This window comes from Desmodus rotundus, chromosome X, assembly GCF_022682495.2.
Source record: "Desmodus rotundus isolate HL8 chromosome X, HLdesRot8A.1, whole genome shotgun sequence".
NCBI classification, from domain to species: Eukaryota; Metazoa; Chordata; class Mammalia; order Chiroptera; family Phyllostomidae; genus Desmodus; species Desmodus rotundus.
Window position 1 is genome coordinate 90,721,434 of NC_071400.1, and position 22,128 is coordinate 90,743,561.

The 22,128-nt window shown below is 45.2% G+C and overlaps 1 protein-coding gene across 5 annotated transcripts in view; it reads left to right on the top strand.

The window, feature by feature from the left end:
- Positions 1-22,128, top strand: part of SH3KBP1 (SH3 domain containing kinase binding protein 1) — a 311,830-nt gene that overhangs the window by 250,446 nt on the left and 39,256 nt on the right. For all 5 annotated transcript variants that reach the window (XM_053917427.1, XM_053917429.1, XM_053917430.1 and 2 more), the window contains 3 exons: positions 6,781-6,832; positions 9,852-9,932; positions 12,454-12,613. In XM_053917427.1, the coding sequence (XP_053773402.1) occupies positions 6,781-6,832; positions 9,852-9,932; positions 12,454-12,613 (293 nt within the window). The remainder of the gene's footprint in view (positions 1-6,780; positions 6,833-9,851; positions 9,933-12,453; positions 12,614-22,128) is intronic.

The following is a 22,128-nucleotide window of genomic DNA, read 5'->3' on the forward strand; positions in this document are numbered from 1 at the left end:
GGAGCCTTGACAGTAAAATTGAATATCAGAATGGAAAGATTAAATATTCCAAGAGCTCTAATGAAGCAGTGCTCTGTCATTATTACTGAAGGGAAATGGGGACCAAGGACTCTCAAGAACAGCAGAAACAACTTCCCACTGTCATTAAAGAAATTAGAAGCTTTCTGAAATATGATGTTTCTGAAAGATAGTGTTTTAAGAAAGTCTCAGGCTCCAGTCCTTTTAAGGGAAACTGTTCAGATCACCAGAGGATGTTACAGTTCTAACATGCATTGATTGGGAGGGCTCTTCTGAGTTTGGGCCGTGTCACAAATTGGGGTGTTGCTAAGGTTCCCATAGGTGTTTCCTTACTGAATGTTCCAGCCCCAGGGATACAGAAATCCACCCTCCAAGATTTCTAAACATGCCCATGACTGATACATGCTAACATTTGCAAACTCACAGAGACTTATACTCGGGAAGCTGACTGCCAGCTTACAAATTGCAATAAGAACTGAAATGTCAGCCTATCTGGAAAGTATGGGTCTCCCTGCCCTGGGCATTTGTTCCCTGTGGGCCTGATTCCTTAGAGGCCAGATTCTACAGGAAACCACCATTTAGTTGGTGCTTTCTGGGAAAGCAAGGAATGAAAGCAAGAGGAGCTAGTTGTTCTCGTGAGGGGCCTCACAGGTATAGTTTGGGGCCCCCAAGCACCAGAGGGAAAGATTTACCAACAGAACTAACTATGTTGAATTCAGCTAAACCCAGATGATGCTTGTAAGAGTGCTACACCCTTAGCCTCAGCAACTGTCCATTTTTCTCTTTTTCATGGCTGACCAGACCCTTCCTGTTCAACATCAATTTCCAGACACATTTTGGTACAATCAAATAAGTATCCCATGTTCTCAATCACAATTGAATGCCAATACTAAGATCTTCTACTCAACTGCAACTCCTGAGATCACTCTAGATCACTCAGCAGGAGTATTGCAAGTTCCAGCCTTTACAGGAAAGGAAGTCTCTTCCTTGATTCTCACAATGGCTGATCCACCATAGGTGAATTTTGCTGGTTTAACTCTGCCTGCACTCTCTTTTCCCAGCTCTTAGGCCCTTTACCTTCGCCCCTACCATCTGACAACTCAGTTTATAAAACTGTTCTCAGTCCAAATTTCCTTTGTTCCTAGTCATGTATTTCAGCCTTTTGAGAACCACTACTCTTGCTAATTTCTAAAGATACTCAATAAATTATTTCCCTGCATTTAGTCCTCCAAAAAGAAACAAATATGTGCTTCTAATAAGCAGCATTACAAAAAAAATCACCTACATATTATTTGCCTGTACATTTAGTTTTCTGGGTAGTTTCACCTGCAGAGGTGGGGATTTGTCAAGACATTAATGTCACCCAAGCACCAACTAATGACGGAGCCTTAACTGAGCTTCCCTGAAGTGGTCTGGATAGTGCTCCTTCTCTCTTCTCCCTGGGTACTTGCAGCCTGTGCTCTCCCAGTTAAGCCCCTCATTCACTATACTCTTGCTTGAGGTGATTCACTGTCATTACCCCGCTAGAACCATAATCTCCATGAAGGCAAAACCCATGTCCCGAGCTTCTCCTTCATGGGACCTAATAGCATGTGTCTTATTAGTCCATTCAGGCTGCTATAACAGAATACCATAGACTCGGTGGCTTATAAACAACAGAACTTTATCTCTCATAGTGTGCGAGCTGGAAAGTAAGTCCAAGATCAAGATGATGGCAGATTTGGCCTCTGGTGAGGGCCCCCTTCCTAGTTCATAGACAGCTTTCCTCTCATTACATCCTTACATGGTGGAAGAGTTAAGGGAGCTCTCTGGAGTGTCTTTTATAAGGACGCCAATCCCATTCGTGAGGGCTCCACCTGAATGAACTAATCACCCTTCCAAAGGCCCCCCCCTCCAAACACCATCACAGTGAGGACTAAGTTTCAACATAAGAATTTTGGACAACCATTCAGTTCATAGCAGCGTGCACGGTACATGGTTGGCACTCAGGAATCCTTTGTTTTTTGGTCATTAGGTAACAAGATATACTTTCCCTTCCTTCTGTCCCTCTTCTCCTACTTGTTACTCTCTCCTGTAGTGGTATGAAAGGTAGAAGGGGAAGGCCAGGTTTCTTGTCAGATTTCTCTTCCCAGACAAAGAGGCGCCCAAGTCCTTCTATCCAGACTTGAGGTCTGCTCATGGAATTGAGGCGTCATTTTCAGGGTGGGGTGGATGGAGCAAAGGGATGAGCCAAGGGTTGAACTAAGAACAGTCTTAGGGAAAAGCTGAATCTCAAAGCCTTGGAGACTACCCACTAGGCCAGCAATCTGGATGGGCCCAGCCACAGGGGAGACCATGGATGTAGGCCACCAGGCCAGAGGCTAAGGAGAGGAAACTTGAGAGAGACCCTGCCAAAAGCAGGTTCTGTGGTAGCTCCTGGGGATTTCCTGTCCTGGGAACTCAGTAGGGTACAGAGGGGCAGTTACAGACACTGTAATCACCTGAGTATAGCCCCAACAACGAATCTGAAAGGTGTTGCCAATCCACCAGGGACAGAGGAGAAAAGGATGGAGTGGAAGCTTCCATGCATCTCTAGAGGCATGAGGGGTGCCCTGGCCAGGAACTGTCCATTTTTGTCAGTCACCCTCTCTAGCCTCACACACAGACACCTCCAGACAACTTAGCTAAATGCCTGGAGGAGGGCTTCCCAAGGCCCCAAATCAAGCTAAAATTTGTTTTCAGAACCTTACTGTATTCCTCTAACAAAGTCACCCTAAAGGGTACTCAGCCATCAGGGGTACATGCCTCTCGTTATTTTCACCAAACCACATGCTTGGGGCCAGAGCTCTGAAGGCAGACTGGCTCAAGAGGCCAAGTGGTGGATCAAAATAAAGCATCAAGACATCAAATATGTAGGAATAAATTTAATGAAATATGTGTGAAACCTCTACATTCTTAAAAATAACAATGGAGAAATTAAGGAAAAACTAAATGGAGTATTTAAAAAAATTCCTACCAGGGAGGCCGGTTGAGCTCTTTCACCTGGGACTGGCCAGACTTGCCAAAGGGCAGAGTCAATTCTGAAATCCCTCTGCAGAAAGCAAAACTTGACTTTCTGCTGCCTTCACTCCAGAACATTCAGGTCTATTTCCTTCCTGGTAATAATGGTAAAAAAAAAAAATCAAATCCAGTTATTACATTATTTGAAGGATGATGTTTGCTCCCCAGTCTAAGCCAACAACTTTGAACACAGGCCTATGAGCCCTGCATTATGTGAAGACCATGGGAGGCATTATGCTGTCCCAGAAAATGTTGGCTCATTGATTTTGTTCGTAACATTTTCATGTTGGCTCTTTTTAAATTAATTGGCACAGTCTGGACATCGAGAGATGTGAGCCCTGGGCCCGCTTTGGCTACCACCTAGCTGTTCACATGGCCCCTCCAGGCGCCAGCATAGCTGTAAGGTACTCTGAGCAGGCTGAGCCACCTGAATTTGGAGCTGGAGTGCTTTATTTTCACCACAGGGGGGAGGGATAAAGAGAATAAATAGAACAATAAAAATTCATGACTTAAAATACTCGCCTGAGTTGGAGATGTTTCTGTCTGCACATGCACCTACAGGAGCTAGTTAACACTGGTAAACACCACAGAGAAAATGGCCAGCTGCTTAACCTGGAGGTCCCTGTGGTCCCATCTCCTTTATCTAATCACAACTGGACATTTTTGGGGAAATCAACTAAGTGATGTGCTTACATCTTTTTATTTGAGAATTGTGAACTCCCACGATGAATTTTTGACTCACGTTTTGCTACAGGCTTACCCAGTCTGCCTTCCAGTTCTCACTACCTTGCCTTCTGATGACGTGAAAAGAAAAAAGTCAGTGTAGGCTCATGTACAATTCTTTATTAATCATTTGGGGGTTGGTCTAGAGCTTTGTAGACCCCTGGCCCTGATTTTTATTTAGAATTACCTTGAAAGACATCTTCTTTGGAAATGCAACGTCGTTTCTCATCTAAGGAGGCAGGAGGGCTACGTTTGATGGAATCGGAGTGAAGTCAGTCAAAGAAAAACAAAAGGACAACCTGTAAACCTACTCTGCTAACAAGCAAATCAGGCACCTGGGCAGCGTTGATCAAGCGTGGTGGATGCAAGACAGCTCACAAACTGTTCCTTCCTTTCAAAACTGCCCCACCTTCCTCCACAACTGCCAGGGCTCCAAACTAAACCTCATACCTCTGCCTCCTTCCTCTGCCACATTCAAGCACACACTTGCCATGACCACACTTTGCACACGCTGACTGTTAGCCCAACACTCCCTGTCTTGTCTCAGTGTGCCCTCTGCTCTGCCCTGTCACATTTCATGTCTGCCACACACCGAACTTGACACAACACTCAGGGTTTTTGTTCTTTGCACAGTAATCTTGGAAAGCATGGTAATTTGTAATTGTCTTTTAAAAAAAAAATTGGGCATTGTAGTTTGAGGCAAGGTCACTGGGGGAATGGCCTCGGCAAGAGGAGTCTCGTGTGGAATTGGTTGCAAAAATTGTCAAACAAGCAGAAGGTGAGGAAGACTTCTGTGGGGTATGCACTGTTGGCACCTGGCTGGGAGAATTAGGCCACAGGGTGTTGGCAGTTTCATGAATAAGAAATTAGTCAGATCTGGAGGTAAGCGAAGGTTAATTGGCAGAGTTTCAATGATAACTTCATTAGGTAAACACACATCTGTCCCCAGTCTAATTTATACAAAGATAGAGAAGGGAGGAAGAACAGGGAAGCAGTTGGGGTAGAGATCTAGACAGAGTTGGCAAAAGAGGAAAGAGCAGTGTGCGATCTGTCAGCCAGGACATCCATCCGGGGGAGGCCTATGCACAAGGAGAGGTGGCCTTTGAGCATCTCTCTTTCTTTTTTATCACCAAGTTTGTATGCACATAGACAAGACAGAAGAGTATTAAGAGAGCAATACACACAGTGTATGCACTCATAATCTCAGAGATCACCACTACTTCTTGCTTCCTGGTCTTTTTTATGTATAGTAACATAGTTAAGCTCATACCATAACTGCAATTTGATGCCCGTTTTTTACCCCCTAACTTTAACAAACTACAGTTCCTTGTGCTTTTGCACACTCTGTGTGTAGTTTACAGCCACCTGATGGTTTCACTTGTGGGTGCTCTGTGGCTGGATGGACCCTTCACAGTGCTTAAGAGCATTCTGTGGGTCAGACAGCTCTGGGCTAGACTTCCAGCCCCCTGCTCCATTTAATAGCATGGTGACTTCAGGAAATGCCTTTATCCCTCTACGCCTCAATTATTTCATCGGCAAAATGGGCATAATAATATTGCTACTTATAGAGTTGCCACGAGGATTAAACAAGGCAGTGCTGACTCCCTGTGCTTTGAAACTGCCTCCTCTTTAAGAGGGAGGTAATATTATTGCCATTTTACAGATGAGAAGGTTCAGCTAGGTGAGGTCACTTGCCCAGTGTTCATGCTAAAACTGAAAGAGCCAGGATTTTTAATGACAGATTCTGAAGCCCCATCTCTTGCCCAGCTTGGAAACTGCTTACTCAGAGGTAACTTGGCTCAATGAGCCAGCTAGTAAAGAGCAGAGTTGAAATGTCATTGAATCCAGAGTCTACATACTGTGACCCCCACCCTGAGAAAGTGACTTGTGGGTGTCGTATTCTCTAGGTTCTACTTAAAACCCTTTTTTCCTGTGCACTGGTACAGCATCAGCACTGATAGGCATTTGCTGGTCCCTACAGTAATGTCACAGGAGTAAATTTTCAGAAAACAAAAGAAAGTCTGTGAGGTTTTTTTTTTCTTTTTCTTTTTAAACTACAAGTATATGATGCCCAGAGAGGGTCACTGGGGGTCAGGGGAAGTGTCAGCAGCAACATGGATCCCATGTTCAAATCCTCCCTTTTTCCATCTTTCCTTAATGATTTGATGTTGGGGTGGTTCTTTCCTTGCCTTTGGCCCCCTTCCCCCCCCGTCCAAGAATAGTGTCCAAGAATTACAGTCTGGCTGGATTCTCAGCCCCTGAATCACTTGCCAAGTCCAGCCTGACCATCACTCTCCTACAGTTAAGTCTGGTGAACAAGGAGATACTCTAGAACTAGATCAGGGTGAATGCCATTGATTGCATTACTGCCTCCATCACCTACTTAGAGTGACATGATGTGAGAGTAAAACAAGCAGTGGCTGATAGGCAAAGAAGCTCCGTTCCAGCTTCCAGGGTACAGCTGATCTGCAGGGGCCTTGCAAATGGCCTGCCAGCCTTGGGAGAGAAGGGGCAGCAGGCTTAGAAACCCACCCAGTCTTACCAGCCCCTGAGCCTGCATTTTGGTGAAGGCCCCACATCCAGAGCAAATCTGATTTAAAGCCACCCCAGTGACTCTTTCTGAATCGCTTGGTTATTCAGCAGATTAAATCTTAATTGCAAATGCGGTTTCAGCGTAGGAGTACCATTGTGCTTGCTGGTTTCAGGCCATTTTTTGCTGAGCTGAGCTTTTCCAGAAGGCTGTTACAAATTTAGAAAGGGGGAAATGGTATTTCATTAGTCCATCAGAGTTTTGTTTTGCAGACTGAATGTATTTTAGTGTTTGTTTAAAGGTGCTGAAACCTAACATACCTAGAGAGAGAATTGCTCAATTTTTCTTTTTCTTTGGAGAGCTTCTCTGGACTGTCCAAACTACATTCAGAAAACACTATCTGTGGTCCTTATATGAGAAGCCAGGCTTGCCAAAAATCTCATGTGGCATCATTTTGATTAATTTTCCAGAGACCCAAGAAGCCACCTCCTCCATCCGCTCCTATCATCAAGCAAGGGGCAGGTAAGTTACCTTTCAGGTCAGTCAACACAATGTACATCTTTCTCTGTGTGTATTTACAGTGTCCTTGGTAGAGCTGAAGATTCTTAGATTCAGATGTTACAGATTGCCAAATTGGGAAGTAATGACTTGGTCTCAACAGGCAGGTTTTAAATAACTGCTGTTTTTCCTTAAAAAAAATAAATAAATAAACAGATCATTAAAATGTATCCCTAATACAGCCAGGAAAAAAAAAAAAAGAAAGAAAAAAAGAAAAAAAGTCTAGCCTCCCAAAGAGAGTGACTAGAGAGACTTGGCTTTAGAATAAACCAGTTTTGTATGCTTTGTTTTTATTGTTTTAATAAACTGCTTTTGAGGAGAGAAGAACCTAATTGTTCTCCTTCTCCTGTCCTTGCCGTATTGAGGGTCAGCTTGGGGAGGACCATTTCCCACATGTCCTGGCCTCCCTGTGCATGTATAGTGGCACCAAATTTTCAGTGCCTGTCCCATGTGGTTAACCAAAATTTGTACCTACTTCACTTACCCCCCAAAACCCAAACATCTTTTCCTTCTAGCATAAATACTTTTCCTCGTGATCTTTTTTAATCTTGAAAACAGTCTAACTCACTTTTTCTGTGCAATTCAGATATTAGGGTCGAATAAAATGGGAAGACTTGATGTTGTCAGACATTGGGTAACTTGTTGCACAATGGAATCTCATACATAAAGATGATAATTCATATTTCCCAGTAGAAATCTTCATAATTGTTAAAAATGAACTATGGGGGAAATTCCTCCATGAATAACTAGATATGTGGCATTTTAAAAATTAACAACTAAGACAGAAGAAGAGTAGGTGTATTTTTAGTTCTATACACTCATAATTATGATATAATTATGATATTTCTTTAGCATTTAAAGTATGAATAAATTTCCAGATTGGTTTATTTATAGATTGATCAGGAGTGTTTGTTTTTAAAAGTTCTTTTGGCTCACCAAATTTGTTGGAAAAATCAGTTTGACCCTAAATTCCACTCCTGCTCCCTTCAGTGTTGAGAATTAGAGATTGAGCCCTGAAAGGGGATGTTAATTACATCTCTACTCCGCCCTCATCCTTGTTTGCATTGAGCAGTTTAGTTTTGCCACCTAGTGGTTCTGGCAGGACAAATATTTTATTGTGCTGAAATCAAAGCAGGCTGTTGATTTTCTTGTCCCTGAAGACCCTTTTCCCCAGAGGCCTTGGTGACTGATGCCAGGCCAAGTTGATGAGTTGAGTGGCCCAAGGCTAGCCTAGAATGTGACTGGGACTGGATTCTTCATGGTAGTAGGATTGTCAATTCCACCTGCGTCTCTAGGAACGATACCGGAGATCTTCATTATCCCTAGGAGACTAGATTGTGTCATGGTAGGCAAAGGATTTTTATCCTTTCAGGACACTTTTACCAAAGATTATGCTGGATTTCTGAGGGCAAAACAAGAGGATATTTAATCTTCCTAGATTATTATTGCTTGTTTACGCTGTTGAATGATCTGAGGAACCGCTTTGTGACAGTGAGGTAGATGTTCATATTTTCCTCCTCATCAACTTTCCTTGTGTTTGGTCATTTCACAATAAAATCAGATACGGAATTGACAGAAATCAGATACAGTATTTAATTTGTATTGAGTCATTAAAGAGATGTAGGTAAATAAAGTATGTGTTCAGTGAATTTTTTTAAGTTCTTTTGGCTTCTGATGCTACATGTAATTGAGATTTTAGTACCAAGTACCCATAGGACTGGTCATGTAAGGAGCTTGTCAAGCACTCAGCCAAATCCATAAACCAGAGGAGTACTTGTGATTAGTTTCACGCTATATATATTAGTTTCAGTACTTGTGATTAGCTATTTTTCAAGTGTTCTTCTGTGCCTGGAGTCACTGACCCCGATGAAGACCCCAGGAGAGGGAGCTGCTGCAGTCCACATGGATAAAGAGGAAATGCTAATTGGTGCATTTGGGGAGATCTAATACTTGGGGGATTCATAAACAAATTGAAAGGACTTAGGGAGAACCACCATATCTTCTCTGTATATCTCTCCACTTAAAAATATGTTCTAGTTACTACTACTACGTAAGAAATCGCCCCAACCTTGTCAGTGTAAAACAGCAATCTTATGCCCACGAATTCTGGGGTCAGGAATTTGAACATGGCATGTCCAGGGTGTCCTGTCTCTCTTCTCCATGATGTCTGGGGCCTCAGCTGGGAATTCAAGACCAGCTGAAACTGGTGGATCCACTTTGAAGATGACTGTTTCACTCTCATGTCTGGCTCCCTTTGGCAGGGATAGCTGGAAGGCTGGCCTCAACCACAGCTGCGGGCCAGAGTGACTAACTTGGTCTACACGTAGCCTTTGCAGTATGGTGGCTTAGGGTAATTCCCTTCTCACATGGAGGCTCGGTATTCTAGCAGATAAAGCATAAGCTACATGTCCTTTTAGGACATAACCTTCGAAATTATATGTTATTGTATCAGCCACTGGTTGAAGCAATCACAAGCCCGCCCACATTCCAGACAGGTGACATAGAACTCACCCCTTAATCAGATGGATAGCAAACCATTTGAGGCCATATTTTAAAACTGCTACAAAATGGAACCCAGGTACCCATGAAATTCCTTTGTATTTTTATAGCACAATACCCAGTGACCCCATATTTGCATATTTTAAAGATTGACTTCCTTATTCATTTATACACATTGCCCACCCACACCCAAGAATTTTTCTGTGACTATTTTGATGCCTAAGGAAGTCAGATTTAAATACCAGAACATTTTAGTGGTCTTCTTGTAAATTAAGGATGTATAGGCAGGCAAACCTAATGATAGGACGGAAATGGCTTCTGCTCTGTTTTTTTAGCAACTTGTGTTTGTCAGGTAACACCAGCACTCAGCTTAAGGGGAAAAATCTATTAACTTTGCTCTACCTGATAAATATTTTAAATGCTGGCATGTCTAATAAATGAGTACAGAAAATGTTTTTTGATCACTGTTATCCTTTCCCCCCAGGTACCACCGAGAGAAAACATGAAATTAAAAAGATACCTCCTGAAAGACCAGAAACACTTCCAAACAGAACAGAAGAAAAAGGTATGAAATCAAGTCTTCATTGACACTTCTAGAACAGCAAGAAACGAAGCTGTCTGTCACAGGGCTAGTCTGGATGACCCACAGAACTTGCTCTTTCTTTGGAATAGGGTTTTGATTGCTTTTAAATATCCCATATCTAAGGAAATAGGAGAGAGGGTTATATGGTGTTTCCTTGGGCCAGAAGTTCTCATCCAGTAATAAATGATAGGCCCAGTCACTTAACACGTTGTGGCTCTTCCATCCCAATCTTCCTGCTATCACCACCCTGCCCACACCACATCCTTGGTTGAGAATGCTGGGAGAGGGGAAGCATGGTCAAACTAGGAGAAGCAGCTCAGTGTCTACAGTCCCCCGAAGGTGGTCAGAAATGACATTTGCAGGGAAGTACCTTAACCCATCTCACACAGTCAGTTTTACAAATGCGTTTGATTTCTACCCTTCTGAGTGTCTCTCCCAAGAAATCTGCATGCTGTGGAAGGACTCATTTTATTAGGTGTCTAAGATTTGATTGATCACACATTTTATGGGGAAAGTGCTATGTTGTTATTATGAACAGGAAGCAGAGCACATTCCATTTTTAAAAAGCAGTTATTTGTAAGTCACAGGAGAAATTCTGTATTAATGAATGTAATTATGTGGAGGTGCTCCTGGGTGGCCTCATGAAATTTTATTGTGAAATTTAATATTTTATATCAGCTAGCCAAAAGTTTTACTGATGTTGTGAGCTCTCAAGAAGTTACACCTCTTTCTTTCATAGTGAACAGTTAAAATTTGAGTTATGGAACCTCATTCTAAAGGCCAGGTGTGTGTCACAGATCAATGAAAAAATAGCCATTGACCATGTGCCATACGAATAGCTCTTTGATATAAGCGTGTGTTGTGACATAACCAAATTCTGCTTCCTGTCCTTGTGGAGGACACGTGACTAGTTTCTGGCTAATAGCCAGGCTCCTTGACAAGGACACTCCTTGCTCTGTTCCATGCTAACAGACAGCCTCAGCTTACATGTGAACAACCACCCTCCATGGCTGGCCAAGTGGCAATACACTTCTGGTTCCTTCCCCACCCCAGGCTCCCTTTTTCTGTGCCACAGTGGGTCAGGAAGGCAGAAGCCCTGATCAGAAGCAACAGGGAAGCCAGGGAGCCAGCCCCACCCTAAGACTTGGCCTCCCATTCCTTCCATGTACCAGCTAATGAGTTGCCAGAATTCCTGGATGGAGCATATTCCCCACTGAAATATTGTGGGGAATCAGCACCTCCATAGCTCCATGGTAGCTATCGATGGGCTTTTAAAAGCTTTGCCAATGGGCCTGGGCACACAAACAATATGAGTTAGTGTTTTCAAGTAAAATGTGTTTAGATTTCCAGCTACAGTTGAACATAGGGAACTTGCCTGTCCTCCAGTTGGCAACTCTCTGAAGTTCTGCCTTTATAAAGAAGAATGTGGAGCCCTGGCTGGTGTGGTTCAGTGGATTGAGTGCTGGCCTACAAAGCAAAGGGTCGCCGGTTTGATTCCCGGTCAGGGGCACATGCCTGGGTTGCGGGCCAGGTCCCCTGTGGGGGGCGTGAGAGGCAACCACATATTGATGTTTCTCTCTCCCTCTCTTTTTCCCTTCCTTTCCCTCTTCCCAAAAATAAATAAATAAAATCTAAAAAAAGAAAAAGAAGAATGTAGATACTTGATTTTTATACCATGAACAAGACAAGGCTAATTGGGGACAGTAAAAATGAAGCTGTCACTGAATGCTGCCCAGTTGGGCCACCAGATCTGGCTTTAACTTCACTTTAATAACTGTGATTCCAAAAACCCTTAGAAACCAAATAACTGAAGCCCCAGTTTACCTTCCAAGTTCAAACTGCACAAAAGAATCCAGAACTAGTTCTTATTCCCTGAAACGCTCCCCCAGTTATTGGCTTTACACAGGCCGACCCGAGAGGTGTCGGACCTTTTTCCTCCCCACACCCAGCAGGTCCTGTGGGTCATTTACCAAACCTGTAACCATTTACTGAGCACCTGCTATGTGCCAAGTGCCATGTAGGTTTCTATAGAGATGACCAGACCCTACCCTTGGGTCTGACAGTGTCCAGGCTGTGCCAAGCATAGTATCCAAGTGGAGCCTGGTTATACAGGGCTACGCTTTGCGGCTCAGGTAAGGAAGTTAAGTCTGCCTTTGACGATGGGTCCAGCTATTGAGAAGGGAACATGGTTGGGGTCACATTTTAGTCAGGCCTGACAAGTAGGCCTAATGAAGGATGAGTAGGAGTGTGCCAAGGGTGGTCTGTGGCTGGAAAGGCTCTCCAGGCAGAGGGACCAGCATGAGCAAGGGCAAATAGTAAGTCATGGCTCTATAGGGCTTTTTCTAACCTGACAGAACAAAAAGTGCTCTTCAATGTCCAACTTCACCTTCGCAAATGGCATTGGTGATTTTATTTTAAGCATGAAATAAGTAATCTGCACCTAACTACCGGTACTTAACACTAAATCTGTCATCTTTATGCTTTTTTAAACAATGCCTTAAAGAAAGACCAGAGAGAGAGCCAAAACTGGATTTACAGAAGCCTTCCGTTCCTGCCATACCACCAAAAAAGCCACGGCCACCCAAGACCAATTCTCTCAGCAGACCAGGCGCACTGCCCCCGAGGAGACCCGAACGACCAGTGGGTCCCCTGACCCACACCAGGTATGGCTCTGCTCTTGCCCCTGGGGTGGGCACAAGGGTGGGTGAGGAGTGGCCTAGGGACACAGGAGAAGGGCCTTGAGTGTGTCCAGCTAAGGGGCGGGGACAGGTAAAGGTGCCTTTCCACTCTCTAGCAAAGCGGTCAAAGACTGCCACTACTGTCTTTGCTCCAGTGCTCAGGCAGAACTGGGTGCAAGGCTGGGAGCCACAGTGTGGGTTTCAGGATTAGCAGATCAGGATCAGGTATCCAGCACCTGGGGCCTGCTCACAGGCAGGAATTTTCCTTGTGCTTTGTTAGAGCAAGGCCAGCAGCCCTTCAGACTGGAAATGCAGGCGCCATGCCCACCTCCATGCCCTGGATGCCCCGCTGGCCTCAGGTGCAGGTGTCTCACAGGCAGCTCCGTCCCCTAACCCCCTCCCTGCTCTGTTGGGCCTCCTTCCACACCCCCAGGCTCCCTCTGCCTTGACTGCACAGCCCCATTTTGGAAGCCAGGACCCGGTGTGGCAAATATTGTCATAGTGTACATGTGTCTGAACTATGAGACCCTTGAAGGCAAGGGACATACTTCATTCAAGCATGTCTTCCAAGATGTGCCTTGCAAAACTCAAATTTGTTCACTGGCTGGTTGGACTCCTGTGTTAGTGATGTGGAATCAGAGTTGGACATTGTACCTTCCAGGCCTAAGATACCCATCACTCCCCCAAGGAAGTACTGTGTTCCCTGCACAAGTTCATTGCCAGGACTTTCCACCAGCACATGTGTAATATAAGTGTTGGTGTGACATACCAGGACAAGTCGGTGGTCTGGAGGTCTTTGCACGTGCCTGTCAACACACAGTCACTCACCAGATTTTTGTTCTTTTGAATTAAGTTTGCACGATGAGGGTCTCATGGGGCTTCAGTGTCCAGGTGTTCGTGTCTCACCCTACCTCATAGGAGGACTGTGAGCCTTGGCAAGTCACTGCCCCTCTCTTCCTGCATCTGTAAATTGAGGATGATAATGAAATGCACCTAAAAGGATGGAGTGAGGTAATTTCCAAGTATGTAACCCCATGCCTGTAAATCATTACCTACATTGTCATCTTATTATTGCATATCCAACTGGGCGTATTGCAGTAAAACGGAATAGCTCATTTACTTTCTAGAAAAGAGTTTTAAATTGTGGTAAAATACACATAAACAAAATTTACCACTCTAAGCATTTTTAAGTGTACAGTTCAGTGACATTAAGTACATTCATGTTGTGCAACTATCACCACCATCCATCCATAGAAATCTTTTTATCTTGCAAATGTTAAACTCTGTATCCCTCAAACAGTAACCCCCCACTCCCCCTCTTCCTGGCCTCTGGCAATGACTATTCTTTCTGTCTCTGTGAGTATGACTTCTCTAGATGACTCATAAGTGGAATCATACAGCATTTGCGATGACCCCTGGGGAAACTAATGGAATCAGAACTGCTGTCAAGTGGGCCAGGCCCGTATGTGTTGTGCCCTCTTCTGCTGACTGACAGCAGAAGGCCATTTGCACATGCATGCAATGGGACCACTTGAGAGCCCTGATGGCCTTAGCAAGGGCCACTTCAGTAGCATGGTGTGTCCAGAAGCTAGCACTTCAGATGAAAAAGATCATGTAAACCTCTGTGCTTCTGAAGAGAATATGAGCTACACAAACAGGGAGAACAGAGCAGCAAAGGAGCACATCACTTTCTGGTGGGTGAGAGGGGAACAGAAACCACATTCTGCTTTTGTTTTGTTAGTCTTCCAGGGACTACAGACATCTCGATTAAGTCAATAACAATTTCCAGACTGTCCCTGCTGTGCTTTCTAAAGATCTGATCTGAAAAGAAGTGCAATTCCAATGGCTTCTTTGCTTTCGATGGTTGCTCTCAACCATCTCATTAAGGGATAGGTGCAGGCTTTGCGAGCCAAGAATTTGACCTGCATGCATGCGGAAAGGAAGCAAGTAACAACTGCCAACCCTCTGGACTCACAGAGGCCTCATTTCTCATGCACCTCTGCTTGGCTCCGTTCTGCCTCCAGCCCTCCCAATATCCAGTTGTCCCTTAGAAGTACAGGTTGTTGAGGAGGATCCATGAGAGGGGTTTGTCCAGAAGCCCGTGGGAAATGTAACTGACTTTCACATTGTATGTGGCATCTGAGCAGCTCCCAGCCTCACATTCTCCCCATGGCTTCTCAGTCCCCGGGGCACTGGTTTGTGGAAAGGGGAGAGGGGAAGGAAAGCCTGGGTTTTCTCCATGACAGTCCTGGGAAGTGGCAGACCCAGGCAACATTGGGAGCATTTGGGGAGCCAGTACCTGCTTTAGCCACTTGCCTAGCCAGTTGAAGAGAGGACACTGCGTGCTCAAACTTGGCTGTCCTCAAACTTGGTATGCATCACAATCACCCAGAAAACTTGTTCAGATCAGTGGGCCCCACCCCCACAGTTGCTGACTTAGTAGGTCTGGGGTGGTCTTGGGATTTACATTCTAACGTACTCTCAGGGATGTCGATGTTGTTGGCCTCAGTCCATGCTGCCAGACCCTCTGGTCTAGATTCTCCCAAGTTCTTGACAGTGCCTCCCTCCTTCCCTGGCTGCCTGACCTGTTAATGCTCCCCAGTTACCACACCCCTCTTCTGGAAACCTTTCCTTATCTCATATGGTTGCTGTCTCCTCCAAACACCCAACATCCATGTTTAGCTTAGTGCGGGGCCCCATGCTGTGCCTCTTAGATGCTCACACCCCAGGACTCCTTTACCAGATTTCAAGCAGAACAGGAGTGTGTGTTGTCATTTTCACGTGCTCTACGGAGTTGAGCATATGGTAGTGGCTCATTTAACACACTTGTAGAATGTCATGGCTCCTAAGAGTGGGGAGCTGCCGGTGCCCACATTTTGTTCACTTTGCCTGTCCTGTCATCCTTCCCTGCCTCTGAGCAGGCTCTGTAGTGTGTGTGTCTTTTATGTTCTAAGTTACCTAGTGCACCATGGATTTCAACGTAATATTTTTTTAAAAATCAAAGAAAGGCTTATAGTTTTTCAGTACTTCATGCACTTTTATTTTTTGCTAAACAGTTACATTGGACAACCAACCCATATAGAAACTGGTTTAGTTCAGGTAAGAATGTTAATATCAGTCAAAGAGTTCTTGGTCCAGAGTCCTCCAGAGAGAGAGCACTGTGTACTGTGTGAACCCCTGTCATCAGCAGGATTTACCCGGCCAGAGGGATAGATGGATGGATGGTTGCACCCATGGACATATGTCATTGTTTGCCATTCTTGTTGGGAAGCAGCCGTACACCACTGCAGCTGCAGTGTGTGGGCTTGCGCTTCCTGTCACCAGGCAGAAAGCTTGCTGCCAAATGTGGCCGCCAGGAGAGATTGATTTCTTTCCATTTAAACAGGAACTGGCATCTTTTAGAAAAAAGAAATACACAAGGTTAGGAAGAGGGGAGTCATTTTTAGATGCATTCACTTAACAAAGTTGTGTTGCAGGACTACTCTGTGCAGATCGCTGTTCTGGATCTTAGGAATACTGGAGCCCAAGCATTGCAGATCAGTTTCGGGAATCATGTCTAGGGGAGCTAGCGGGCATCAGCGCACACTCATGTGTCCATTCTGAGCAAGTGGAAGCACACCATTAACATACCCATAGGTAAACATGTTCTTCCAATTTCTAGAAAGTAAGTTCAGATGGAATTTTAACAGGAAAAAAGACTTTTTCAAAAGAATGATTTAATATCAGAGTTGATTTAAAAATTGAATACCCCTAGGCCATAAGTGCCTCCTTGGTTTGAAAGTCCGTGCCTTGGGGACACCTTGGTTATTATTTCATAGTCTGCAAAGACAGCGGATGCTCATCTTGTCCAGCTCACCACGTAACTAAGGTAGTTGGGGTGCAAAGAGCATTGTCTGCCCCATTTTGACACTTGAGAAAATGGAGGCTCAAAATTATGGAGCGTACTCCCTTGTTTTGATCATAAGTATATTTCAAATGGTAGAATATACCTAAACCATATCGTGTGTGTGTGTGTATACGTACATGAACAAGTGGTGTTTTTTTGTTTATTAATGTGTATTACCAATTTAATGAATATCAGGGTCTGCCACAAATGCCCCTTTTCTATTACAAACTCTTTTATTACAAAACCATAAGCATGTAATTCCATAACATAATAATATCACACCCAAGCACACCATATGACATTTTCGGTGAAATGTGCAAATTAAAACTATAAACTATGACACCCATATTATTATCCTACCAACCACACTGAAGCAGGCCTTATTTCTGCCAGACCCTGTTTGTTTTGAAACCTGGGAAGAGCATCCAAACTGAAAAAAAGAAGAGTTTCAGGAAATGCTGGAGAGAAGCAGGCTGCTCTGAGCTGTAGTAATTTCATGCAGTGGGAGGCAGCAAGCCAGAAACCTGAGGGGCAGAGCAGGTGTGTGCCTTCAAAAGAACATAAACCCGATAGGGAAAGAGGTAGAAGCAGGCTGGCTGGACCAGAATAGGTTTCTTAATCTCACAGACATGGACACCACAAGTTGTGATATTTTTCTTTTTCTTCCCAAAGAGCAGGGAAGCCGGAGTAGGAGAGGACGAGCTTTGCCCGTTGTCTGCTACAGTAGGGAGCAGCCCCTGCTTTCCGACTGGGGGCAAGTGACTGGCAGGTCAGGGGACAGGGAGGGCTGGTGCCTGGGGCCTTGAGTGATAGATGGGGGTCTGGGATGGAGGGAAAGCTACAAGGCGGAAGGAGGAGGTGAGCAAGGATGGAATAAAAGAAGTCAGTGGCCAGAAGTACAGGAGATGCTGATCAGAAAGGGGAGGTTGGTGCTCACAGTACAGAGGTGGAGTTGGTCTGAAGGAGGGGCTACCCTTGTGGATGGATTACCCACATTACTGTCATAGGCTCAGGAAGGTGACAAGATCTGAAGTGAGGTGAGGTTGATGTCCTTGAAACCAGTGTCCTCTCGCATAAATGTCGGTGTGTTCTGGGAGTTGATGACACTCAGTGATAAGAAAGGTTCAGTAGTCAGGGTGGTAGCAGGCCATTCAGTGAGGGGGTTCTGGGTGTGGGGAGTTCCGTGGCTCCAGAGTCCCACAGGGCACTGTCCACTGACTACAGATGTGGACGCATGTGTTGGAGGAGGAATGTCAGTTAGGTCTTGGACACCAAGCTGTGGGCAGCAGGCCTGGTGACTTCCCATGCCACTTGGACATGGCCTATTGTTTTAAATGTTTAACACACCAGATACCTTTTCTGTGAAGGGCTGGAGGCTATACTGAGAGAACCAGAGCACAAGATCCAGTGGGGAGGGGCAGTGGAGTTGAGAAATTTTTACTTGTAATAAAGATAGAGCCCTGGATTTCAGGGAAACACTGGGAGATAAGTGACTATTGAGCTCTGAGACATTTTAGCTTGAGGCAAAGATTAAGTAAACATTTATATGCCAAACATCAACTAAGTGCTTAGGGAAGGGCAGATGTCTCTCTTGAGACCAACTTGCCTACATGGAAGTTAATTTTTCTTTAGATTTACACAGACATCTGGACTGCTCAAGCCCCTGGGGTTACAGTTTAGCATAAAATAAGCTTCCAGGTCCTGATCACTCTGTTAGGTGTCTGGCCCCCAAACCCATCAAAAGAAAGCATTAACAAAAGACCTGTTTGCTCTTATTAGGTATAATCAAATCAATCAATAAAAAAAAAAGAAGAAGATAGCTAGAATACATGTACATGTTCCCCAAGTAGGCGGGTAAAATGGGCACTTGGGTGTTCAGGCCGTCATTTTGAGTTTGGATTACTCAAGTATTCCAAATGTCTTTCCGAAGAGTCCTTCGAAAAGGATGTATTTTGTGATGTTCGTTCCCTTTCTTTTCTACAGTTTGGGACCAAGACCTGTCTTTGGAAAATTCAGGAGAGAGATCTTGGCTAGAAATTACAGAGGTGGGTGGTGTTGGCTCATAGGTGGTAGTTACAAGCACGGAATGGCTATAATTACTCCAGGAGATTGTGGAGAAAAGGAGAGAGTGAAGACAACAGTGGGGAAAATTGTTATTTATTGGATGAAGGAAGAACTAAGAACCATTGGAAAGAACAGGTGGAGTATGACGTCATGGAAGCTAGCAGAAGGGAATGTAGAGCAACTAGTGATCCGTGGGTCTCCCAGCTGAGTGTGCACTGAAATCACCTGTGGGCTTGTTAAAGCATAGATTGCTGCTCCCCTAAGTTTGTAATTAAGGCTGGGGAATTTGCATTTCTAGCAAGCTCCCAGTGAAGCTGCTGCTGGTTGGTTGACCATGCTGTGCAAACCGCCACCATAGTGAGCACTAGGGAAGACTTAAAGGCACCCACGGGCTTTGATTACTAGTTGATCCTTGGTGATCCCAGTCAAGTGGTTTCTATACAATTGTTGGGGGCAGGATACAGACTTGGAGTGAGTTGAAGAAAGAATGAGTAGACAGTCAGGCATGTGTAAACTCATCCTGTGAGGAACTTGATTATGGAAAATGGGTGCTTAGGTATGGATTCAGTGATGAGAGGATTGTGTGTGTGCATAGACACATATGTGAGTGTGTTTGTGTGTGAACGTGTATGTGTGGTGTCATTCATTTGTTTCAGATATTCATCAGGTGTCTACATTTGGCCAGGCCCTCTTCTAGGTAATAGTTAACTATGGTTCTGGCCTACCCATTGCTTTGGAGCCAGGCACACTAGGGTCGAAACCCCTCCCCTGTACTTACTAACCCTGTGACTTTGGGCAGTGTGCACACCTCCTTGGGTCTTAGTTTCTCTGCAAAATGGCACAGTGAGGCCTGTCTTGCCTAGGTATACAGATTTCAACAAGCCACCACATGTCAGGCCCCTGGTTGCTTGCCTGGCACCTGAGAGGCAGTCAGCAGGTCATGCTCAGTAGCTCCACGGGAGTAAGGAAATGGGGACCCCCTCAGACAGCATTTCAGGAGGTCTTGAGGGGGTGGAAGCCTGAGCAGCCTACCCCAGAAGCAGTGAAAGAGCAGCAGGTACAGGAGTTGGGACTCAGGGAAGGCTGGGGACTGACGAAGGATAGTTGATTTCTAGAACATAGGAGTCCCATAGGGCAATTCCCTTGTTGCATAGTAGGAATGTCTGCATTATTTGTTGACCTCATTTAATTTGTGTGTATAACCTTCTCTCTTTACTTCTTTCCACTCATACCTAGAATAAATTTCATTCCCTGCAGCAAGAACCAATAGTAGTGACAGGGTTTAACCCCAAACTAATCTGAGGCACAGTGATTTTCCTGCCAGTGATGGCCAGAATCGGGCAAGGGAACAGTAGGAGATAGTGATACCTCACACAGGCCCAGTGTGAATTGGTTCATGTAATGCTTTTTCTATGGGCTATTTCTTTGAACACTCTTCCTCCAAGTGGCACCCCACAAACTTTTCTCAGGGTTCCCCTCCTCCAGGCAGCTTTAAAGCCCCGGCCCCTCTGAGATGCCCAGCTGCGGGTTTGCAGATGAGGGCTGTGGATGTCATCACCCTTTTGCCTTATGGGTTGTTGGCTTATCGTGCCCTGGATGAGCTCTGAAGTGAGGCCTGTTTCCACACACACTTGCAGAGTCTGCACAAAGAACAGAAATTTGGAGGAGAATTGAGTGGGCAGTGTCCCATCACCTTCCAGCGTGTCTTCACCAACTATAAATAGCCACGCTTGTTTGTGCTCATCCAAACAAGGACTCAGTGCTTGGGGAGAGCTGCCAGGAAAACCGCTCTGGTTCCTGCTCCTTGTGCCCCTGGCCTGGCTTGAGCTGTCCCACATTTAAATGGAAAGTTCACAGTCAAAAAGTGTCTGTGATTCCTGGCACATTCTTGGCCACCAGGTGGGTATATAGGGACTCCACAGATATCAGCAGGGCCGTTGGGTATGTTTTTCTGGGGAAGGAGGCTCCTCCCGCCCTTCCTCCCACTAATGAGTGACGGAAACTGGGCTTACTGCTGCTACAATTTTGTCCTTTCCTGATGGAAGGATTCAACCTCCCCAGGCAGTAACTTCCCGGTGCAGAATGCTTCCGAAGGACTGGCTTCACATCTGCTACCTTCACAGATGGGCAGAGAGGAAAAAAATCTGTAGAAGCATAAAACATGTGCATGTGGATGTTCATTTTGATTATTGCCATCTCAAGTGTGGTGGGCAAAGATAGGACTGGGTATCAGGAAGCTTCCATCTGGTTTCAGCTCTGCCACCAATTAGCTGTGTGGTCTTGGGCACATAAATCCCGCCCTTGGAGCACAGGACCCTTGTCTGTAATAAAATGGGGGCTCGAGCTGGGTAATCTGTATTCATTTTTAGTAGTCAGAGCCCAATTCTGACATGTGATGAGTGGGCAGCCAGGAAAGCTGGAGGGTAGCGTTCCTTTCCATTGGCCTCACACCCTCACTGCGCAATTGGTCCAGGACAAGAAAAGTGAACTATAGCAGCGGTCCCCAACCTTTTTGGCACCAGGGACCGGTTTTGTGGAAGACAATTTTTCCACAGACCAGGGTTGTGAGGCGGAGGGATGGTTTTGGGACGATTCAAGCACGTTACATTCAAGCTCACCTCCTGCTGTGTGGCCTGGTTTGCGGCCCAGAGGTTGGGGACCTCTGAACTACAGGACCTGGTGCTTTTAACGTTAGATGAGGGGCTAAAACAAGGTTGTGGAGTTGGAGCAAGAAGGAGACAGGGTACCTCAAGTCATTTCTCTAGGATCTTCACATTTGACATCTGCCATCATCCATATGAGTGGACAACCCCCCGGGTAGGGTGAAAGCTGGAGAAAATTAGAGGATACATGGTATGTACTTCAGTGGTTTCCTGAGTGCAGGGGACAAGGCTTTTCTATTTCTTTTCCTTTCCTTCTCTTCACAGCTTCCCCCTGCCCTGTAACAATGTTTAGGCAGTTAAGGCCCAAACATTTACATTATAGTTACAGATCTTTCTGAGGGCAGGGAGAGAGGACTGCCAAAAGAGTCATCATCTGGACTTGGGACCCTTTTGTTCAGTGGGAATCAGTGTGTTCATTCTTTTTCTCCTCACCTCCACAAGGGCCGTGGGGTCTTTTAAGTGGTTTGGGGATGCTGCTGTTAATGCTGCTTATTTATTTGTTTGTTTGTTTATTTATTTATTTACTTGTTGCAATGCCTTAGCTTCCTGTGCACTCTAACACCTCTCCCAGGCCACATGTCTTGGCTTAACTGTCCCAACTTGGGCTAAATTGGGCCATGTCACTGGCTGAGCTCATGTTCTCAAGTGATGCGCGTGGTGCATCTTCCACGTTTCCGACTGTGCACATACCCAATTTCATGTCTCAAGTCTAAGGGGGAAGAGTAGGCCCTCCGAGTGGGCCAGCTGTGTGATTTTTGTTTATTATTAGTACTTTTTAACTCAGGGAGCAAAGGCAATTTACCCAGCTGACAGTGACCTGTGGTAACACAGGCTGCCTGGCATCCTTGATGGTTCACCAGCCCCATGACCAGGAGGCCGAGTGAAGC